The 23211-nt window shown below is 39.8% G+C and overlaps 2 protein-coding genes across 3 annotated transcripts in view; one reads left to right on the forward strand and one right to left on the reverse strand.

Annotated features, from left to right (window-relative positions):
• The window catches only part of LOC143887760 (uncharacterized), a 40928-nt gene that overhangs the window by 11749 nt on the left and 5968 nt on the right, over positions 1–23211 (forward strand). For both annotated transcript variants that reach the window (XM_077391934.1, XM_077391935.1), the window contains exons 3-6: positions 5956–6091; positions 6464–6522; positions 6621–6819; positions 8521–8634. In XM_077391934.1, the coding sequence (XP_077248049.1) occupies positions 5956–6091; positions 6464–6522; positions 6621–6819; positions 8521–8630 (504 nt within the window). In that variant the 3' untranslated portion in view covers positions 8631–8634. The remainder of the gene's footprint in view (positions 1–5955; positions 6092–6463; positions 6523–6620; positions 6820–8520; positions 8635–23211) is intronic.
• On the reverse strand, positions 19692–20637 carry LOC143888676 (uncharacterized). The gene is made up of 3 exons (XM_077393106.1): positions 20161–20637; positions 19841–20066; positions 19692–19753 (listed from the first exon to the last, which is right to left on the reverse strand). Exons 1-3 carry the CDS (start codon positions 20635–20637, stop codon positions 19692–19694), a joined length of 765 nt encoding a protein of 254 aa, XP_077249221.1.

Consider the following 23211-nt stretch of genomic DNA (forward strand, 5'->3'; position numbering starts at 1 on the left):
GAGACTTAACCAAGCCCTTGAAGACTTGGGCATTTATTTCTTTCCATAGCTCCCATAATGTGGTTAGTAACACCATATTCCATAACGTTTTACCTTTAGCTCGCCAAGCAACATGAGACCAACCCTCTAATAGGTTGATCAGCTTATGTGAAAATACGCACATGATGCCAAATTTGTTCATTAGCTTACCCCACACTTCTCTTGCCATCCTACAATGTAAAAACATATGTTCCACTGTTTCGCCTAACTCCACACATAAAGCAGAGTGGCCAATGATCAGCTTTTGTGACCAATGATCCATTGTCAAGATCTTGTCTAAGCAGTCAGTCTATCCAAACGTGCAAACTCTGGGGGGAGCCTGAATGGCCCATACTTTGGCAAACGGCGAAAGTTTAGAATCAGGGGCCATGTGACGATAGAAAGACTTGACTGAGAAGGTCCCGGAAGAGCACCAAGTCCAAACCCTTTTGTCCCTACACGTCTTCTTAATATAACCTGAATCCGATATTTCCAGTAATCTCGTTACCTGTTCCATCTCCCTTTAAAAAAAATCCTTCTAAAATTTAATCTCTAAGATACCCTTCCTTCCACCCACTCAAAGCACTCTGTCACAATCACCTCCTTATCCACTACCATAGGAACCAGATGGAATTTCCACTTTTCATCCGAGCCTCCACATAAAAACTATTTGCTCTATCCTGTTGATAATGCTTGTTGGGCATTTGAATATTGATAACTGATAGGGGGAGTGTTGGCTAGAACTGCCTTTATAAGGGTGACTCTCCCTCGAGAAACCATGTTTCTCTTCCAAGTGTCCTATCTCTTTTCCACCCTCTCAACAGTTGGGTCACATTCCTTCCTCTTCGGTCTTCCCACGCATAGCGTAAGCCCTAGATATGTTGATGGGAATTTATCCACCTCACAACCCAGGATACCTGCTAACCCTCCTCTACTGCCTCAGCCGCCAGATGAATCCCAACTAGTTTGGACTTGCGGAAATTTGATCTCTGCCCTTTAATCATCAGTAACATGTAAGAATCGCCTTCAAATTAAGGACTTTTTCTACTTCAGGAGTGCTAAAGACCAAGGTGCCATCTGCAAATTGACGGTGGGAGACCTCGAATTGCTTCTCTCCCACTTTGAGAATTTCATTTAATCCCAAGCTACACCCCTTTTCTACCAGTCTGCTCAGGGTCTTTTCCTTAGGCCTCTTGAAGACTTGAAGGAACCTTTGGGGGATCCATTTATCAATATCAAGAACCATGCTGAAATGGTGCACTTTCTAATATCTACGGATATTAGAAATGGTAGGATTTCTAATCTTCGTAGATATGTTAAATGCCAACGGTGAATGGAATCTATCTGAAGTAGAAAGTCTCTTTCCTACTTATATTGTTGAAGGTATCAAAGAGCCTTTAACACTAGATCCTTCAATGTGATGACAAGCTCATTTTATGCCTCACGAACTCTAGAAAATTTTCTATTAAAACAACTTGGAATTTTGTTAGACAACATGGTAGCAACAAAGATCAGGCAAATTTTATTTGGGAGGATCTTCTTCCTAAAATTAGCTTTTTTGCTTGGAAATTTTTCAATAAGGCGATTCATGTAGCTGAGGGAATTTAAGAGAAACAAATTACGCTTGCTTTCAAGTGTAACACTTCCAAGTGTAACTGTTGTGAAATCAATACAGATGACATGAATCACCCCTTTGTGGATTGCAGACTTGCTCAAAGCCTCAAACCATTTGGTGTTATTTCTCTAATGCTTTAGATATTCATATGATTCACCATCAAACACTAGAGACTAGAGAGCAGTTTACTATTTTGGTTTGGGATATTTATGCACAACAAATCATTATTTGGTTTTGTTATTAGGGTGGTTCTACTTCTAAGGAATTTAAACCATCTGAAGATTGCATGTATATTGTAAATCTGGGTTTATCACAAATTGTATTAGAATCTTTCAAGATTCAATATAAAAAAGCTATCATCTTGTATTGGAGCATGCCGACTAGGACTTTTTCAATTTGAATGTGGATGGTGCCTCTAAAGGCAATTCAGAGCAGTCTGGAGGAGGCATTATTAGACATAGCAAGGCTAACTTAATCTTTTTATTCTGCAAATGCCTTGCATTCTAGTATTGATTCATCATCCAGGAGGACTAATATGCACAACACAACAGTTGGTCAATATATAAGGGTATTTTGTCAATTCTTGATGTATTGGCATCAATATATAAGCCGCATATCATGTTTATGAGAGCACAAGTTTGGGTTTCCTTGGATGAGGAAAATGGTAGAAAAGGGAGTGTGTAACCCTAATATCGAAATATTAATACTCCTCCTGTAGACGTAGGCATATTGCCGAAACACACAAATTGTGATTCTTCTTTTTGTGTTTGTGTTTCTTGCATCTCATATTGTTGTTAGTTGCACATCAAGTTTGATCCTGTTTTGGGGAGATTAGAGATATCTCGATTTTCGACATTTGCTTTTGTAACAACCCAAATTTCCACATCAGGTCGCTACGCGAAAAAGAAAAGAAAATACAAGGAATTTTTTTTATCATAATACATGAGAGGCATTCAAATAACAGAACTAACATGGGCAATCTTATTCCATAAATTTTTAAAGGGTCTATTACATCTGTTCAACCAGATAAAATATCTAAATCCATAACTAAATGTCTAACTGGACTAAATAACTCAAACTAAGATTTCAACTCGAGGGATGACGCCTTCCCCAGCAATTCCTTCAATAGCGGCTCTAATGTTAAATGAAAACCTTCCACCCAGATCTGATTCTAGCACAACTGCGGTTTGTGATTCAATCACAGCGGGTAGACCAAGAGCAGTTTTATTTTTCGCTATTTTCTATATCTAAGCTGATTCTTGTTAGAAAGAACGGTTTCAATATTTGACTATAGTGACTCCTCCACCCGCCCTTCCGATTGATTTGATTATCAAGTTGCCATTATCGTTTTCAAAACCTGTTGCTCACTCCCCGTCCTACTGTGGTTCAAAGTTGTTCATTTACAACAGCACCGTCTTCTTCGTCTTCTATGTTACCTGGAAGAGGCAACAGAGTCAGAAAACTAAACAAGATCCTATAGAAGACTCATAAAATAATTAGCAGTTTAATGAGATTGTATTATAATTAGGTCCATACGCAGACATACAAGAAATCAAGTATGGACATGGATATGAGAATCGCTAAGAGAAACATGTACGATATTCGAAAGACATAAAAATAAGAGAAGAAAGGATATCATCCAGAGCATGGCAAATGATATAACTAATAAAGCGAACATCATATGGATGAAAGACAATATGGCAAAAGAATTGTGAATCCAAAGATCTCATCTCATGACTATCTCAAAGAAAACTCATCATATGTATATACAGTGTTATATTTAATTATTTTGTCTCACATACCGTCGCATGCGAAAAGTTTACTGTATAAAGGCCTTAGTGTTACGAAGTAATATTGGAAGACAGATATATACATATGACCAAGAATCAACACACATCGGTCTCAAAATTCATTTTTGGAAACTAAACATGTACAATGAAAGCATGCATGCTACTGAATTATAATATCAACCCACCAAAATGCTTTTATAGAATGAGCCAACTATCACTTGCCTTGATTTTTGAGTGTAAGGGCAATGCTAGTAGGTGTCTCTACGAATCACGCAGAAAGGTGCCCTGTAAAATTTATATACCAATGGTGTCAATGTATTACTTTGTAAAATCTCTTTCTTATTTCTAATATTTTTTATCTAACCCATCTTTCATTGTTCTCCTCTTTTCCCCTCATTTTTTCCACAGTTTTGGGCGTGCGCAAGCGGGCGTGAATTGAGAGTTCACGCAATATATTTTTTTTTCCTTTTTCTATGTGTTTCCTTGTTTATTTCTAACATATAATAGGTTTCCTAATCTAAGTCACTCACTAATAGCAAGAGTCCAACTTGATTATAACACTATAAAGGTTGTATTTACAAATTTAGAAGCTAACTAAAGCTTTTAAGAGTTTTTAAATTAATAAGTGGCGTAATAGGACAAATCCCGTCATAAGGGCCCACCTTAACGGAAAAGGCTTATAACTTCGCCAAATCGCGTAATCTTGGGACCGTTGGATAGATAATCGAAAAACCCATCCAATAAGCACAAAATCAAGTCAAACGGACAAGATTTGATGCCCTGAATTCAAGCTATAAATAAAATGACGGGAATACACTATGAGCCATCGATTTCCCGAAATTTCTTGATCTCTTGAAGTTCAGGGGAGATCGACAATCAAATGACGTGATATGTCATCCATTCAAGTGGAGTTCAGGGGAGTTCAGAGGGATCCGGTAATCGATCCAACGGTCTGAAAGGCTACAAATCACAATCTAGACCATTGATCTTTGATCAAAGGATCTATGGCCAAGATTGAATTAAAATTTATTAATTTTCCCGACCCTTGGTGGGGCTGCATGTTACAGCTTTTCTCATTATTATAGCACACATGGTCAAATATGCTAGCTGGAAACTAGCAGTCTCCTTGATGTGTTAAGATATTGCAACATCGTAGGTAAGAGAGAGACTTGGGTTGACATGTTCTAATCAATTTCATCCAAGGTAGTGGTAATTTGCCTGGGTCCATGTTATATTGCTGGAATACGATCAAATTTCTTTTTTCTGATTTAAATACTATGATTTCTCATCAATTCAGAGAGGGCAACTGTGCGGCAGATTCATAAGCCAGCTATGCTTGTGAATCCAAATCCAATGACTGTTTCCGGGATTGGGAAGAGCTTCCTAGAGCGAGTAGGAGAGCTGTGAGATGTGATTTGCTGGGTGTCCCCAACCTCAGTATCAAATAGTAGAGGTTCTGTTCTTTACTCTTTTTTATTGGGGTTTAAGGCTAGGCATGGTGTCCTTATGTTATTATTATCTTTTTCATCAACAAAATTTTAAGTTCTCGCCTGGGTTATAGATAAATTCTGGGTTAATAAAAGCTTGATGGTACAAATTTCATTCTTCTATTTGTGTTAGAAAATGGATCCACCTAAAGATCCATTGATAGGAGATAATATGTACAAAATGACCACTTGTTATAAACAAATCTTCATTAAATAGTGAACAATAATAAATATACTAACTTGAACTACAAATTGCATAAACATTATGTTTGTTGTTCTTCTTCTTGCCTCATACTTGTTTCAATCATTTGATACTTCTCGAGTTTACTTGTCAAGAAAATGTTTTGGTATAAAAATTATGATAATAATTATCATGCAGAGGGGGAACATTATTTTTCCTATTCTTTTAACCTTGCAATTTATTTGATAATTTAATGTTAGAATCGGTTTTGTTTTGTTTTGTTTTGCAGCTTTTGACTTGTTTCATTTGCACTGCAACAATAGATTTTCCCAGCATATTTCTAAGTTTGTAGCATTAATTGCTTATTCAAAGGGACCTGAAAATTATTCACATCTTTTTATAAATAATTTCCTGAAATTTATTCACATCCTTTTACAAATAATCATCAGCCATGATCATATGCATTCCTTTTTTGAAGGTTGGCGGAGTATTGGTAAATGTAGGACTTTTTTTTTTTTTGAAATGGAATGTAGGATTTACTTATTCATCAACAATATTGTATTTTTTTCTAGATTGACACATGGATTTTTTGAAAATTAATTGTTCATTATATTCAAATTGATTGTATTTACTATAATGTAAAAATTGTTGCCTCTCTTGCAATATCCGATGTCTCATACATGACACATAACTATGGAGCAAAAATAAATAATATATTTTATTTGTTAACCCTTTGGTGATCACATTGTATTTAACTCAAGGCCACAAAATAATAGTATTGCTTGGGCATATGGTATTTATTTAAAGAGCAATCATCCCTTGGAAGCATACACAACCTAAACCATGCTCTTTTTTACCTTCTAGGTGCACAAAGAACTCCAGGACACATTGGCCCAATTAGAAGCAATTCGTTATGAAATCCGAAGCATATCAATCATGAACCCTGGTCCAATGACACGGAGGCTAATGGATGGTACAGAGCCTGTACCTTCTAGTAATGGTATGATCAATCTCAACATTTATGAGTTCCTGCATGGATGAACTATCTATCCTTGGATTTCATTTTTAAATATTTGTGTTTCCTTCCTACTATCTTTGTTGTAGACTTGTAGTTATTTTGTGAATTTCTAATGTAACCATGGTTTTAAATTTGTGCCGAAATTTCAGATTTCGATTGGGACTGAAACCGAAATTTTGAAAAAATATGATTTTTTTATGTTTGTTTACAAAATTTCGGCCTAAAATACCGAAATTTCGGTACAATAATGAAATTTGCTTTGTATTTTTACTGAATTTTCGGTTTCGGCTATTGTCCGAAACCTAAACCGAAATTTAAATCCATGAATGTAACTAGGTTTTCCTTGAGTACCAGGGACTGATACCACTGAAAAGCTTGACAAAGAGCAGAGCACAAAAGAAACCATTTCCAAGGTTTTACTTGACCTCTCATATTATGTGGTGCATTTATTTTTATAGGAATTTCTCTGCATTTTAAATCCATCTTATTTTCTTCATGTTTCCTTTGCAAGGATAATGGTGCAACTCCCATAGGTTTGGCTAGTTTGCACATCCAGGCAACAGCATATGGGAGGATAGCTGAATCACCAGCTGTAAAAACTGTCTCTTTAAAGAATAGTGGGGATATGGAGATGCTCAATGACGATGCTGGTCCTTTTACAGTTCTTCCTGTCTCTGCTGAAAGCACTGGGTTAATAGCAAATCGCAAAAGTAATAACCTTAGTACTTTTTACCACTTTTATTTCCACCTCATTGTGTTACTATTTTTTTTTCCTAGAGTAAAAAACGCATTTGATCATGTTCCTTTTTAACTGTTTTTGGTAAATCATGAACAGATCCTAGTATTATCTGAGCTTGACAAATGAAGAGAATTATGGCGAGTTTCCAAAAATAAACTGGGACTAGTGTGCATAGGCTTTATATAAAGCCATAATATGTTGTGGGCTTGGAACATTTCTGTAAGATAAAAATTTATTTTAGCTTCGTTTAAAAATTCAGTAGCCTAAACTAGTTCTGTCTGATTCAGGTTCAGTCATTTCACAATCCATGCTTTTATGTCCTTGAAGATAGAATTTGGAATATTTTTTTACCCTTGCAACTGTAAATGCAATCTAAGGTAGAGCTGATAGATTCGTGCCAGAAAACAGTGACCTTGTATTTAACAGTCAATCTAGTAGGCTGCCTGACACTAGGTTACTTCTAAGAAAGAGGCATCATGGCTAAGTTTTATGTTAATTCAGGTTAGGGCTCATGCATTATATTAGATGTAGGTAGGCTTTAGACGTTCCTCTTTTATTATTTTTTCTGTAGTTCTTTTTTGAGTGCAGTGAATGTCACAAGCCAAGTGTTTTCACCAATTTCTGATGCTCTTGTGATCATTGGTATATGTGAGTCTGCTTGTGATGTTTTCTATATTTCTGCTATGAAGAAAACAGTCCCGACTTATTCATCGGGCTATGGAAATCAAGTTTTTTTTTTTTTTTTTTTTCTGTTCCAACTAGAAAATCAGGGGCATTTTTTTCTAGATTGACATGTGGATTTTTTGAAAATTAATAGTGCATTTTACTCAATTTGATTGTATTTAAATAATGTAAAAAATGTTTCCTCTCTTGCAATATCCGATGTCTCATACATGATACATAACTATGGAACGAAAAGAAATAATATATTATATTTGATAACCCTTTGGTGACTTCAGGCCGCAGAATAATTTATTGCTTCCATTAAAAAAAAACTAGAAATCAGGGGCATTTTGATTTTACATTGGAATTAGTTTGGTCACTTTTGGAAAGGCTAGAAATCTGAATGCGCTTGAGTTGTCCATATGTTAACCGTAAACTCATCAGGAGCAGTGGATTTGTGCTACATTGATATTTGTGGTCATGTAAACCTTTGAGTTTGTACATATCAAATATCACTTTCAATAAAAATGTTGTGGGAAATAGTAATCACACTCTACCTTCTGTAATTTTCTCATCTAATTTGGAAAACTCATTCAAAAGGCAATATCATCAGTTTCACCTTTCAGGGAATACCTTAAATTTTTATATGCAACATGTTTCTGTGGTTTATCTTGCTTTGCATCAGCAGTCCCCGTCTTTCTCGTAGGAGTTATTACCATTCATACCCTTTTTTGGCCCACATTGTTTTTGTTTATATTTCCCTCTTAAGACCCTCAAACTATACAAAGTATATGCTATGCCTGTGGCCTGTCATGCATTCAATAGTGTTCATGCACAACCATTTGTCAAGCATTTTCTTAGTTTTACTTCTGGATGAACGCATGTGCAATCATAGATCATACATGGTTATGCTGGCAGGTGCAATCATAAAAAAAACCATGGGAATGTTCCATGGTTGTCTCACATTTCCGTTATCTTTGAAGAAATTATCTGGTGGTTATGCTGGCAGGTGATGCAAAAGGATCAGACATCGTGCTAGAAGCCATACTGGAAGCGGAAGTGGCTCGCAATGCCAAACATTTTTTTGCACAGCCTGACAATCAAATACAAAGTGATTGAAATGGTAACATTCAAAATCTATCTACTTTTTCACTATCTGGGCTCACAATGCCAAACATTTTTTTTCACAGCCTGAAAATAAAAAACAAAGTGATTGAAATGGTAACATTCAAAATCTATCTACTTTTTCACTATCTGGGCCTTTGTTTTTCGTCATTACGAAGAAAAGAAAAATTCTGTTTAAGAGAATCTGGTGTTTGATTGATTTTGAAAGTGTTCACAGTATTGGTGATTTCTGTGATATGCCGCATTTACTTGCAATTTTCATTATTTAAAAGAAATGATGGGTGAAACCTAAGTAGAGAAGTCAGAATGGTAGGCTGGTCTTTTTTGTTCGCTCGCTGTAGCTACTTCTATCTATAGTTGTGACAATGGGAGTTTTTTTTTTTTTTTTCCTTTTAAACAGAATGTTTTTTACTTGATTCAGGTGCTGCTGGCTGATTGCGATCTACTGAAACAAATATTAATAATATTATTTATGGAATCTGGCACTCAAAAATTAGTAATTTTTTCGAATTATGAGAATTATGGTTTACCCTACTTTGATCATGTTTTTGATCAAATCTATTCTTGTTTAATCTCTTTTTGTCATATTTTGTGAAGACCTATTGGTTTTGTGTGGTTTATCAGAACTCTAGCAATTTTTCTAGATTCCTAGGGCAGTTTGGCTAAACATACCATCAAGAGGGATTGTACGTAGAACCTCCATACACCACTCATGAGCAGGGCATAATAACACCTTTAATGCATTCAGAATCGAGAATACTCGCACCCGCGCCTTCCTCCTTAAAACTCAAGTGCTTAACTGTTGAGAGAAAATGAGAGAAGAAAATGTGTGAGTTGGAGAGATCTCCCCCTCACTCATGTATTTATACTAAAAGAATATAAAGTACAAAGTCAACTATGCCCTTAGGCATATTACATGTTCTAACACCCCCTCAAGCTGGAATTTATTTATCATACATTCCTAGCTTTTTACAAATATCACTCAATCTACCCTTGCTTAGTGACTTTGTAAACATATCGGCTACCTGATCCACTGAACGAGTAAACGCAGTGCATATTTCTCCCTTCTGGAATTTTTACGAATAAAATGACAATCCCCCTCAATGTGTTTCGTGCGGTTATGGAAAACTGGATTGGTAGCAATGTGTATTGCAGCCTTGTTATCACAGTACAGTTGCAAAGGAGAAGAGGCCAACTGAGTTCAGTACTTGTGTGTGCCATTGCTTTGTACTCGGCTTTTGCACTGGACTTGGCTATGACATCTTGCTTCTTGCTTCTCCACGACACTAGGTTACCTCCTACAAAGGTACAATACCCAGTGGTTGATCTCCTATCTGGTTGATCTCCTATCTGCTGGAGATCCAGCCCAGTCCGCATCAGAAAAGCCTTCAATTTTCACATGACCATGCCTTTTAAACAACAGACCCATTTCCTGGAGCACCTTTCAAGTAAAGAATTTGGACTACTGCAGCCTAGTGAGAGGCACGTGGAGAGCTCATGTACTGACTGACTACCCTTACAGCATATAATATGTCTGGGCGAGTAACTGTGAGATATATGAGCTTACCAACCAGTCTTCCATATCTGCCAGGGTCTTCCAACAAGTCCCCTCCTTTTGGAACAAGCTTCACATTAGGATCCATGGGTACATATGTTGGCTTAACTCCATGATTGCCTGTCTCTTCTAATAGATCCAAAACATACTTCATTTGTGATAGATAAGGGTGTCAATTTTGGCTCGGGCTCGGAAGCTCGCTCGAGCTCGGCTCGAATCCTTAACGAGCCGAGCCAAGCTGGCTGGCTAGGCTCGTTAAGCTTAACGAGCCGAGCCCGAGTTAGGCCAGGCTCGGCTCGGCTCGTTAAGGCTCGTTAAGAATTTAATATATTTAAATATATATATATATATATATATATATTATATATATATTAATATATACACTAAAACTAGGGGTGGCCAGAACCGAACCAGAACCGAAGAACCGAACCGGAACCGAAGAACCGAACCGGAACCGAACTGTAAAAAAATATTTTTGGTCCGGTTCGGTTCCACTGATGAAGAACCGAACTTATTTGGTTCGGTTCCGGGTCTAATGTTCTCGGTTCAGTTCCGGAACCGAAGAACCGAACTTTGAATATATATATATATATATATAATATTTTTATATTTCTATTATACATATACTTAATAATATAAATTACTTATAATATTAATAAGTAATAGTTAATACTATTCTTATAATAAGAAAGTAACTTATATTATAACTTTAATTAAAAGTTTTTATAAATTATAATTAATAATTAATAATTAGCCATTAGAACCGAAGAACCGGACCGGACCGAACCGATTATGTTCGGTCCGGTTCGGTTCGGTCCTACTGTGTACTACGGTTCGGTTCGGTTCTTACGGTTCATGGAACCGAGAACCGAAAAAAAAGGAACCGAGAACCGAACCGGTTGGCCACCCCTAACTAAAACGGTTGTCCAGGGAGTGAAAGGGGGAGGCAAATATGTCACTTCTTTTTTGGAATCCCATTTGTTACTTAGACCACCCGCCGTAGTGTAAAAAGAGTAGTCAAATTACACTAGATAGGGCTGTCCAGGGAAGATGAGGGGTGTGAATTTAATATAATCCGAGCTCGATAAGGCTCGCGAGCCTGGCCGAGCCTGACCGAGCCGAGCCTGGTTCGAGCCCGAGCCGAGCCCGAGACGAACTTTTGAGCTTAACGAGGCCTCTAGAAGAATGTGCTACTTCTATCCCAAGAAAGTACCTGAGACGACCCAAATCCTTAGTGGAAAATTCTTTCTGTAAGAAGATCTTCAATTGATATATACCTCCTGAATTACTGCCCGTGATGATAATATCATCAACATACATGATCAACAAAATGCAACGAGCTTAAGAGTGATGACTAAAAACCAAGTGGTCTACGACGCATTGTTTCATGCCAAAGCGCATAACTGCCTCACTAAAACTCCCAAACCATGCGCGTGGAGATTGCTTGAGACCATAGTGATTTTCGCAGACGACAGACAAAGGAGGACATCTCCTCCTGAGCAACAGAGCCTGGAGGTTGCTCCATATACACCTACTCAGTTAGGTCGCCATGGAGAAAGGCATTCTTCACATCCAACTGATACAGGGCCCAACCATGATTCACGGCCAGAGAAAGGAGTCCACGAACGGATGGAATCTTCGCAACTAGAGAGAATGTCTCAGTATAATCAACACCGAAAGTCTGAGTATATCATTTTGCAACCATGCGCGCCTTCAAGCGCTTAACAGTACCATCTGACAATATTTAATGGAAAACACCCATCTACAGCCAATAGGACGAGCACTAGAAGTAGAGGAACCAGATCCGAAGTCTGATTTGTGTGAAGGGCACCCATTTCCAGGTCTATAGCCTCATGCCATCCAGGGTGGGCAAGAGCCTCAGCCACAGACTGCGATAAAGATACAGAAGACACAAAAACTGTTGAAGATAGGGGTGAGATTATCATAGGAAACAAAGTGAGAGATAGGATGTGTAGTGGAATGAGAACGTGTGCGCAAAGCAATAGGAGAATCAGAAAGCTCAATTGAGGAAGGGAGAGATGATACCTGAGAAGTAAAGACCGGGATCACCGGCTGAGAAGAGGACGGCTCGAGAGGTGGCGTGAGCTCAACGTTGTGGCGACGCCGCTGATACTGTTTTGTAGTAGCTGGACGAACAGGCAGCGCTGAAGGGGTAATAGAGGGAGCATCCGCAGCTGGTGCAGCCACAGGTGAGGTGGTAGCACAATTGGGACTACAACTGAATCGAGAAGAACCAGAAGCAAGAGTGAGATTTCTGGGTCAAGAAGAGAAGAGCGAGACTTAGACACCTGAGTAAAGAAGGGATCGGACTCAAAAAATATAACATCAGCGGACACAAACCAGCAACGAAGACGAGGATTGTAGCAACGATATCCCTTCTATGTACGAGAGTACCCCATGAAAACACAACGCTCAGAGCAAGGGTCAAGTTTATCACGACTTGGACCTAGATGATGGACAAAACATATGCAGTCAAAGACACACCGGGGGAGGAAAGGGATTCTGGTGAGGATGTAAAACTATAAAGGGTGCGAGCTACCTCAAGTAAATAACAGAGTTTCCTCTCAGCAATACCATTCTATTGAGAGGTGTATGCACACAGGGACTGATGAAGGATGCTATGAGTGGACAGATAATCCTGAAAGGCATGCGAGCCAGAAAAATACTCCTTATCATTGTCGGTGCGTAGACATTGGATATTGCAATTATATTGTTTTTTTAATTTCAGCATGAAAAGTGCGAACAACAAAGAACTCAGAACGATCTTTAAGTAAAAACAACCATGTCATACGCGAATAGTCATCAATGAAGATAATAAAATACTTGAACCAGTTGAAGACGCTACCCCTAGAGGGTTCCCATACATCAGAATGAACTAACTGAAAAGGTCTAGAGGCTCTACTAACGACCCAGGAAGGAAAAGACACACGATGATGCTTCCCGAGTTCACACGACTCGCGCTGAAAAGATGAAATAGGGCCTGGAACAATATGTGTCTGCTGAAGTTGTTGAAGTGAGGGGTGGCCAAGACGACAATGCCATTGATAGGCATCTACAGTACTATGCAAGGCAGCAGGCGGCCGACGGTCAATACGATATAGCCCATCCACCTCACGACCCGATACAATAATCCTCCCAGTCGAGAGATCCAAAAAAGACAATAAGAAGGATAAAACGAGACAAAGCAATGGAGACTTTAGTAAGCTGACTAACATAAAGCAAACTAAAGGGAGATCTAAGCACACATAGAACTGAAGATAAAGGAAGACTAGGATGAGAACTAATAGTACCAACACCAGTGATGGGAGTAATGGACTTATCAGCAAGGGTAATGGATTAAGAGTCAGATGGAAAACATATAAACGAGGTAAGCTGAGAAGAGTTACCAGCATGTGGTTTAAGACTCCTGAATCATAATCCATGACTCGGAGCTAGAGAAGAGGGTAGTGGGTGAACTACCTGGCTGGGCAAAGCTTGCAGTAGGCGGTCGGGCACTCAATCGAAGACGCTGAAACTCCTCATAGTGAGCACAAGATAAAGTGTATGAATCACCGGCTGACCTACTAGCAGTAGTGGAGGACGGGAGAATCTTAGAAGAACTAGTAGTAGTCAGGTGCGCTGAGCGAACCTGGCGAAGCTTGAGATGAAGAGTGTAACAAATGTCAATATGATGGCCCTCTCTCTGACAATGAGAACAAAACGAGTGTCCACGTCCACCACCAACACGTCCACCTCCACGATCACGTCCTTTGCCACCGCTAAAAGAACCACCACCACGAGCAGGGCGACTACCACCATCATAGGCCACCAGAATAGAGCTATCGGCGGGAACAATCGATGACGAATCACCGAGACACTGCTGGGCATGAGAATATACCTCTGTAAGGGAGGGAATAGAACCAGAGCCAATGATCTGCTGACGAAGATGAATGAACTCCGGGCCCAGACTATCAAGATAATGAACAACTCGAAGCTGGTCTCGCTAGCGGCGAAGAACGACGATATCAAAAGTGAGGGGCATAAATACATCAAGCTGTTGGCAGAGGGAAACAAACTAACCATAGTGAGTAGCTAGGGACATATCACCACGATGTAGGCGCATTCACTCAGAATACGTGGCACAGATACGGGTGAGGTTGTCAACCCCAGAATACAGTAGCGCAGTATGATCCCAGATTTGGTTCGATGTGGGAAGAAGCATCATTGTGGCAGCAATAGAAGGAGTCATACTCCGCCAAAGAAGCGTGCGAATCAAGGCGGCGTCCTGCTCCCAACGAGCATAGGTGGAATCGGTCGACAAGGGAGGATCCTTGCAAATAAGACTAACCTTGCCCCGAGTAAGGAGATATGTCGCAACAACAACTTTCCATGACAAGTAATTGGTCCCTTCCAGTTTAGCAGTGGCCATTTGAGGAAAAGAACCCTCCACAGGAAACGAGTAACTAGAAGAAGAGATAGCCTTCCGTGGGTTTGTGGCTTGTACCCCATCGGTCAGGCCGGTAGAGGGATCCTCAATGACGGGTGGATCTATGACGAAAAAGACAAGAAGAAACAGTAATACCCACTACAACAGCAAAAATAAAGGGTGATAAAAGGAACTAGAAGGGATGAAGCAATCATAGTGCGGCTTCAAAAGGGAGAGAAGATCCGAGAGAAATGGCCATGGAAGCTGCGAAATCGAAGCCGCGAACCAAAAAACATTGAAAAAGGAAGAGGAAATATTTAGGACATTAGGGTTAGTTTTTTTTGTTATTTTAAGGGTTTGGAGATGGTAGAGGAGGGAAGGACAAAGAGAAGAAAAAGGGTTGAGGATAGAGGGTTGGGGGCGGGGGGGGGACTAGGGGGTGGCAGCAGAAGAAGGTGGGTGGTAGGGTTTGCGTAGGGTTCAGTTAGGGTTAGGGGTGGGAGGAAGAAGAAGATGGGCGGGGAGCTAGGTGGTCCCTAGGGGATCAAAACCCTAGGGCTCTGATACCATGCTGAGAGAAAATGAGAGAAGAAAATGTGAGTTGGAGAGATCTCCCCTTCACTCATGTATTTATGCTAAAGGAATATAAAGTACAAAGTCAACTATGCCCTTGGGCATATTACATGTTCTAAGGTACAGTACCATAGCTCTATCATCATCCATCTCATGCCACTTTAGCATTCGTCGACACTCTTTATAAGAGAAATCAAGGAGAGAGTGAAGGATGGCATAAGCCTTAGTCATTACATCAACGCTCGTATTCATAGGCGAGGTAGAATGAAACAAGGATTATCATCCTGTGAAGGATAGGCTATTTTAGGATCGTAAAAGAACATAAAGATTGGGGCGATGTAGTAAGAGGCCCACTCCAAGTATTCAGGCGTAAATGGCCATAATCGAGACTGAGCATAAGGGCTCTCCCCAACTTTGTACAAATCCTTCATTAACAGCCTTTTCCTGTAGGCTCTGTTCACTTGTTTTCCCGAGAAAGGAAAGGAAAAGAAAGGAAAGGAATCTGACGTGGCAAAATGGAAAGGAAAGGAAAAGAAACTGTGATTTTCCCTTGCTTTATCGCTGTTCACTTGCCCAGAAAGCGAGGGAAAATATGCAGGAAAGTTGTTCACTTGCCCAGAAAGCAAGGGAAAATATCTAGAAACCCATATTAAACAAATTTTGCACAAGATTTTTTTTGGCGTTAAATGCTATCACACAAACAACACGTACATAATATGATCTACCAACAGAAATTAAACATAAGTTATAACATTTCTACCAATGTCTTGGTACACCCAAAATATACATATACACACATTAGTTCATATATAAACGGTTCAACAAAAAATAGATAAACATCACAAAACCAAACGGCGCAGAATGCGCCCCAACATCTCCACTCGATCCATCTTGTACAGAGAAAGGAAGGCCTCGGCTTCCTTCTGATGCCCATCCAGGTGAACATAAGCATCAATGAGCTCACCTTTGGCAAAACCATCAATGTTCAACACGGCATCTTTGAGGTCAGGGAGGCTGTGTGTCTCACCAGTAGTAATTTTGGCATCAACAACCATTTTAATGCCCAGTCTGCATATAAAACCATAATGCGAGTCAACATACCTCATAAACAAGTGGAAAAAAGTCAAATGCTACTGTCATAGGTACTAACCCCACACCAATGGCTAACCCCAAAAACCAAGGAACACTTTGGATGTCCTCTTCACGCTTGTCTTTCAAATCCTCATGGCGCTCAATATATGCATTTAAGGCTGCTTCTGCCTCCTTCCTTGTGGCATAGGAGCGATAAGATGCTCCACTATACCTGTTCACTTGAAGGTGACAGTCTGCCCAACTCTCGAATATGCCCACCTGTCGTCCCTTGAAAACCACATAAAACTTATCCTTCGCCATTACCTGGTAGCACATAAACAACACATACATAGTTGCAACAAGAAATGATAGATAAACAACATTTACTTAGATGAGAGGCAAATATCATCCATGGAATCGGTCCGACAATTAGCCGAGCATAAAGAATTCAATATGTTCCAACAGAAGCCCAAGCAATAACATGTAAAAAAAAAACATATTCTCATCTTTCTTCAGTACTAAATATCACTATCACTGCGGAATCTAAAATAATCATCCAAATGTGACTTATACAACGATTTGACAATGTAGTACCATTTGCCTGCCTGCAAAAATCCTATCCCACTACAATATTGAATGCAATAACATCACCCAAGTTAATTAAGGGCGTTAGTGGGCTGAACGCAATCTGGATAGCTCCAATAAGAAGAAGGGCCCTTTGAAGCTTTCGTACAAACACAACCATGCAAATAGTGGAGAACTTGAAATTGACAAACCCAACCAATGTGTACGACTTCTCTTTAACACTAGGGGGAGCTGTCCTAGTAAAAAAAAAAGGGCGACTATTTCATCCTCCCTGTTGTTATCAGACATTCTTACTAAGGTAATTTTCTTTCCGAGTTGTTTGATGTGGTTGAAGGAGCAGACGAGTACTTGCAACTAATGGATGTGGCCAGCAACACAATGCGAGCTCTTTGTAACATGCCTGAAGAGTTCTGCTACGAATAATTTTCTTCAGAGCCACAAGTCCGAGCAACATAATTTTCCAACAGCCCTATGATTTGGGCCAAGGACCACAACCTTCACACACACACACACACACACACACACACACACATATATATATATGAGGAAACTGTTGGTGCGCTTAAGCTCACCAAACTTATGGTGAGCTTAAGCGCCCAATCACATGGGGGCCCACTTTGTTAGGATGATCCAAAGCATTCATTTGAAAGTCCCTTACATAGATGGGGGGTGTACCAAAAATCAGCTCCATAGGATCATCCTAACCCCTCCATTTGTGTAGGACAAAAATGGACAGACACAACTATGATAAGGCCTTGCAAATGAATGGTTTGGATCACCACAGAAAATGTGGGACCCATGTGATTGGGGAGCTTAAGCGCACCATAAGTTTGGTGCGCTCAAGCTCACCAACAGTTTCCTCTCTCTCTCTCTCATATATATATATGAACAGTAACCACCTAAAATTATCATCAAAATTTAGCCAAAGACCCCAACCTTCACATAAATATAATATATCTAAACATTACACCCATCCATAAAACCAATAGTTCCATCAAACTATTACACCCATAGTTCCATCCATAAAACCAACAACACATAGTTCCATCAAACAAATACACCCAAAATATATCTAAACATAACACATAGATAGTTCATAAGTAAAAGGTTCATAAGTAACCCATAGTTCCATCCATAAAAAAGACTCAAGAACCAAAAAAACCATCAACCGAAACGGTTCAAGACATGGACCCACCATCTCCTCTCGGTCCATCTCCTCTAGAGAAAGGAATGCTTCAGCTTCCTTGTGATGCCCGTGCATGTACACATAAGCATCAACGAGCTCACCCCTGGGGAAACCCCCAATTTCAAGCGCGGCATCTTTCAGGTCTGGGAGGTTGTGCACCTCACCAGTAGTAAGTATGGCATCAGCAATCCTATTAATGCTGGAAGACACAACCTGCAACTTCGATAGAAGTGCAACATTAGGACGCTTCTTTGACTTCTTCCCACCACTAGCAGATGGGCCCCTGATAGGAGAAGAGTCACTATAGCCCATGCTAACATCTACGGCAGGTGTAGATGAAGAAGCTCTACCACGAGGTGGAGTACGGAGGAAGCTGTCGTCCATATCATCGAGCCCAACCGGAAGGGTCGATGAAGAAGCACCATGTGTGTCTTGCGTCGGCTGAGTGGGATCCCTTCTTATATCCCTGACATCCTCCCCACGTGCGTAATCACCATCACAGACAGCTTTCATATCTTCATAGAGGGGATTCCGATTGCTAAGAAGCGCTGGTGTTCTGGATGCAACTGTAAAAAAGGAAAGGAATTGTCACGGAATATTATTTAAACATGTAACTTGTAAATAGAGGAAGCGATATACGAAAAATAAATATTACCCTCAAGTATTCATTCTTCACTTCTTCGTCAACTGATAACTTGCATATGGTTTCATCCCAGCCAAAGCCACTGAGATTTATGATGGAGTTCAGAGTCCTGTATGTTGTCTTCAACCGATTTTTCACATGCTCTTTCGTTAGGGTCATGTTCAGGACAGTAACCAGTTCCTGCGCAACAGCAAAATAAGCACTCTTTGAACCCAGCACCAGTCTTCTGCCCCTCGGCTATCTGATTCTTAAGGGCTGCCAAGAGAGCCCCATCCATAGTCACATTCCATGAGACATTCACCTTCTTATTCGCCGTACCTGCAGTTGCTGCCATCTCGCCTGCAACTTTTCGAAACACTTCATATAAAAAATATTCAATCATAGAATTATTGATAACCAATAGACATAAGCAATCATAGAAGTTATATTAACCAATACTGTAGTAAACATAGAAATTACATAAACAGATCTCAACCCAGCACACTAAATGAGTATCTATAAAAATAGTACACCACAAAGAAAGGAATATAAGCTACAGTTCCAACAAAGTACACATCGAAAATGTAAACACAGGTGCGCAACTGTTGCGACCATGTCTTTTCCTAACGACGACGACGTGCTTGGAAATCATTCCACATCTGATTTATGATTGTGGTTCGAATGTTACGGCCTTCCCTTAAATCCTCGGCCCTGGTCATAGGAGGAGGAGGAACAGGTCCTTCCTCCTCTTCCTCTTCAGGTGGAAGCAATGCCAGCTCATCGTCAACATCCTGAATGTAGGCATCATCAGGCATCTCCCTCCTAATGTGGTTGTGGACGCAGCAACAGGCCAACACTATGTCGATCTGCTTGTCATATGAGTACATTGGTGCTGAATTTAATATGCCGAATCGCTTCTTCAGGACACCAAAAGTTCGCTCGATTACATTCCTCGCTGAAGAATGCCTTTGGTTATACAACGCCTCGGGTTTTCTAGGTCTGCGCCCTCTAATCTGATTGAGATTGTAACCAATACCTCAGATTGAAGTTATAAAATGGGACAGGCACGGATACCCGGCATCACCAAGGTAAAACTTTCCTACAATCAAAGAAAGGATTATACTTAAATTAGCTATGTACTACGGGAACTGCATCGATACAAATGGAATAATAAGGTAACTATTACCCGGCAAAATAGGAATCCCGTTCTGCTTTGATATGGCAGATGCTAACACCCGTGAGTCCGATGCCGACCCCTCCCACCCACAAAGGACGTACGTAAATTTTAGGTCAAAGTCGCAACAGGCTAACACATTTTGGGATGGGAAGTGCTTACGACAAATATATCTTTTCTGAATATCCTGAGATACTTTTGTAGGAATGTGCGTCCTGTCAATTGCACCGATAAAATCCTATAATATGGACATTCAGATGTCAACCATCACTGTGAACATGCCTCAATTACTAACAACCTACAGTCGAAATACGTAGCTATCGTAAACGTACCTTAAAGTAAGGCATGAAATTAGGATTATCAAGGATTGCCCGTGGTGTCTCCCTTGATGGACGTACTATGAACATGTATTGCAGAATGAGAACAGTATCGAGAACCTTATTAAAATACTTTGAAATAGTTGCCCCTGACCTTCTTGTGGTTGCCCTAACAGTATGATTCCTTTCGTTGTGTGCAATCACACTTAAGAAAATCATAATTTGTTCCTCAACAGTGCAGTGAATTGTGTCTTCCAGCAAGGTAGTGTTTCTGAAAAGGCCCACGAAGGTGCGGAAGCACCGAACATCCATACGAAGAAGAGCAACACAATGGTTCTCTGCGTCCGTGATACGTCTAACAAAGGTCCTACGGGTTAGGTACCCGCTTTCATAAGGTGCTCTTGTAATATTTTGCTCTAGGTGTAGTCGAACCCTAAGCATAACTGCACCCGCCGCAGAGATTACTATAGTTGTAGCTCGAAGGATCAACATGCGCCTATTTGCTGGCTATCGAGGCATGATGGTAGCCCTATAAAATACTAAACAAACACATAATTGAAGATAAGGACCCAACCACCAAAGACACCATAACCACAGTCACAACAATTGAAATAAAACTCCCACATCCACCAACAATCATCCACAACCACCCACAAACAACCATCAACCACCACCCACAACCACAAATGAAACAAAACAACCACAATCAACATAAACACCTTAGATCCACCCAGAAACAAAAAATATATCCCCAACCCTCATCAGCACCTCAGATCCACCACCAAAAAAATACATCCCCAACCCACATTAGCACCTCAAATCCACCACAAAAAAATGCATCCCCAACCCACATCACCAACAACCAAAACACCATATATCAACACCCACATTAACATCCAACCACCAAAACACCAATACATCAACACCCAACCACCGAAACAACCAACCTCCAAAACATCCATACATACAGTAACATCCAACCACCCAAACAGCCATACATCAACACCCAACCATAGTATCAACCATAAATCAACACCCACAAGCACAAATGTAAAATAAAAAAATAGCCACATATGAACAAAGCTCCCAAAAATATTATATAATCAAAAAATCAGAGGCAGGCCTACAGAGAGAGGTAAACGAGAGAGAGGAGAGGCATGAGAGACAGAGAGGAGAGAAATGAGAAAGAGAGAGGGAGATCATACCAAAAACCCACAAAAATCAGATTCAGATCATACAACAGTATCCCTAAAAAAAATCAGATTCAAATCAGATCATAAAATAGTAACCTTAAAAAAATGAAACCCAAAAAAAAATGAAACCCTAAACCCTAATCTCGAAATCAAGCACAAAACAAAACCCCTAATCTAGAGAGAGGGAAAGAGAAAAATAAACCCTAATCCATGGGAAAACGAGTTTAAAGAAAAGAAAAACCATCAAACCAAAACAAAACCAGAAGTTTGTTTAACAAAAAAACCAAAACAAAACGAGTTTATGAAATCAGAAGTTTTTTTAACAAAAAAAACACAAAACCCTAACAATCGAACCCCCAACACAACAGATCCTGTATAAATCATAAACTCTCTGAAAGAAAAAAAGAAAAAGATGAAGATCTCGCATGGGGAAGAAGGAACGAAGCAATATCTTGTTCGACGGAGGAGAAAGATGTGCTTCGTCGGTATTTGTGTGCTCGCCGGAGTATTTACCGTCACCGGAGTACCCGAGGAAGATGAAGACGAACGGCTAGGGTTTCGTTTCTACTTTTAAGAAAAAACAACAAACAGAAAGGAAAATGGAAGAAACAAAGGCAATAACAAGAAATCAGACCATAAAAAGGAAAAAATCGAACCCCCAACGGGACAGATCTTGTATAAATCAGAAACTCAAAGAACAAAAGAAAAAAAGATGAAGATCTCACATGGGGAAGAAGAAACGAAACAGTACTTTCTTCCAAGGAGGGGAAATATTTGCTTCGCCGGTCTTTCCGCTGCTCGCCAGAGTGATTACTGTCGCCGGAGTGGCCGAGGAAGATGAAGAGGAGCGGCTAGGGTTTTCTTTCAGACGATTGAGTAAAAAAGAAAGAAACCTGATAAATTTTCTCGCGCCTCGTGGGAAACGCGCTTTCCTAGCCTTTTTGACGGAATTAGCGAGAAAGTAAATCGCGCATTTGGCGAGAAATTTTATTTTTCAAGCATTACTTTTCATATTCCATGTCACTAATTATACTTTCCCGAGAAGGCAAAAGAACAGCGGGATTGTATCTTTCCTGAGAAAATTTAGCCTATTTTCATTTCCTTTCTTTTCCTGAGAGGGCAAGTGAACAGAGCCATAGGGAGATGGAAAATCACTCCCAAATCATCATGTGGAAATCACTTCAAATTGGTACCAGAGCAAGTTTGGTGCGGAAATTCATTTAAAGATTTAAAAAATGATTTATAGATTCACGATGAAATTGAAGACAACTATATTTTTTTGAAAATGGGAAATTGAAGACAACATTAATCTACATGTAAGGATCCCATTCGAAAAAAAAAATTCTACATGTAAGGATTGGTCATTTGGAGCATATTCTCCAAAAACTGTCACTAGGGATAAATCAACTCAATTGCGGATTCACCCACATGGAAGAAGATTGTGGAATAGAAATGGTATTGATGTGGAACGAAGATGATGTTGAATGATGGACGACGCACCAACATCACCCATTTCATTGAATCTGGCGTGTGAAGTTCGATCAAGTGTGGAATTATGGCGATGACCAATTTGTTCATGCCATTTCCCAAGCTAGCAACAAAATGGCAGAGTTTTGGGTGACAATTGCGTTGTTGTGTTCCTAGATCTTACCTCACTTTTCACTCAACAAATCATCCACATATTGTGTTGGAAATGTGGTGAAATGCAATACATGCTCTACATTCATTTTCCTTCTTGCTCTATTTGGTTCTCCCTTGAGTGGAAAGGGTAGGGAAGTGACTTAGCGATAGGGAGAATGCAAGTGGAGTGGAAGGAAAGTGAAACTTCACTTTCCATAGGCTACTTGGTTGTGAAATTAAAGGAAAGTTGATG

This window comes from Tasmannia lanceolata, unplaced genomic scaffold (assembly GCF_043159265.1).
Source record: "Tasmannia lanceolata isolate RefF3 unplaced genomic scaffold, GAP_Taslan_0.1 ptg000012l, whole genome shotgun sequence".
Taxonomy (NCBI): domain Eukaryota; kingdom Viridiplantae; phylum Streptophyta; class Magnoliopsida; order Canellales; family Winteraceae; genus Tasmannia; species Tasmannia lanceolata.

What these genes read in the sequence shown, in the direction of transcription:
- LOC143888676 (XM_077393106.1), bottom strand. Translation starts at nt 20,637, where the DNA reads ATGTTGATCCTTCGAGCTACAACTATAGTAATCTCTGCGGCGGGTGCA. An exon ending in ATTTCATGCCTTACTTTAAG is followed by an intron (nt 20,067 to 20,160) that starts GTACGTTTACGA and finishes TCCATATTATAG; the next exon opens with GATTTTATCGGTGCAATTGA. An exon ending in CGGGATTCCTATTTTGCCGG is followed by an intron (nt 19,754 to 19,840) that starts GTAATAGTTACC and finishes CTTTGATTGTAG; the next exon opens with GAAAGTTTTACCTTGGTGAT.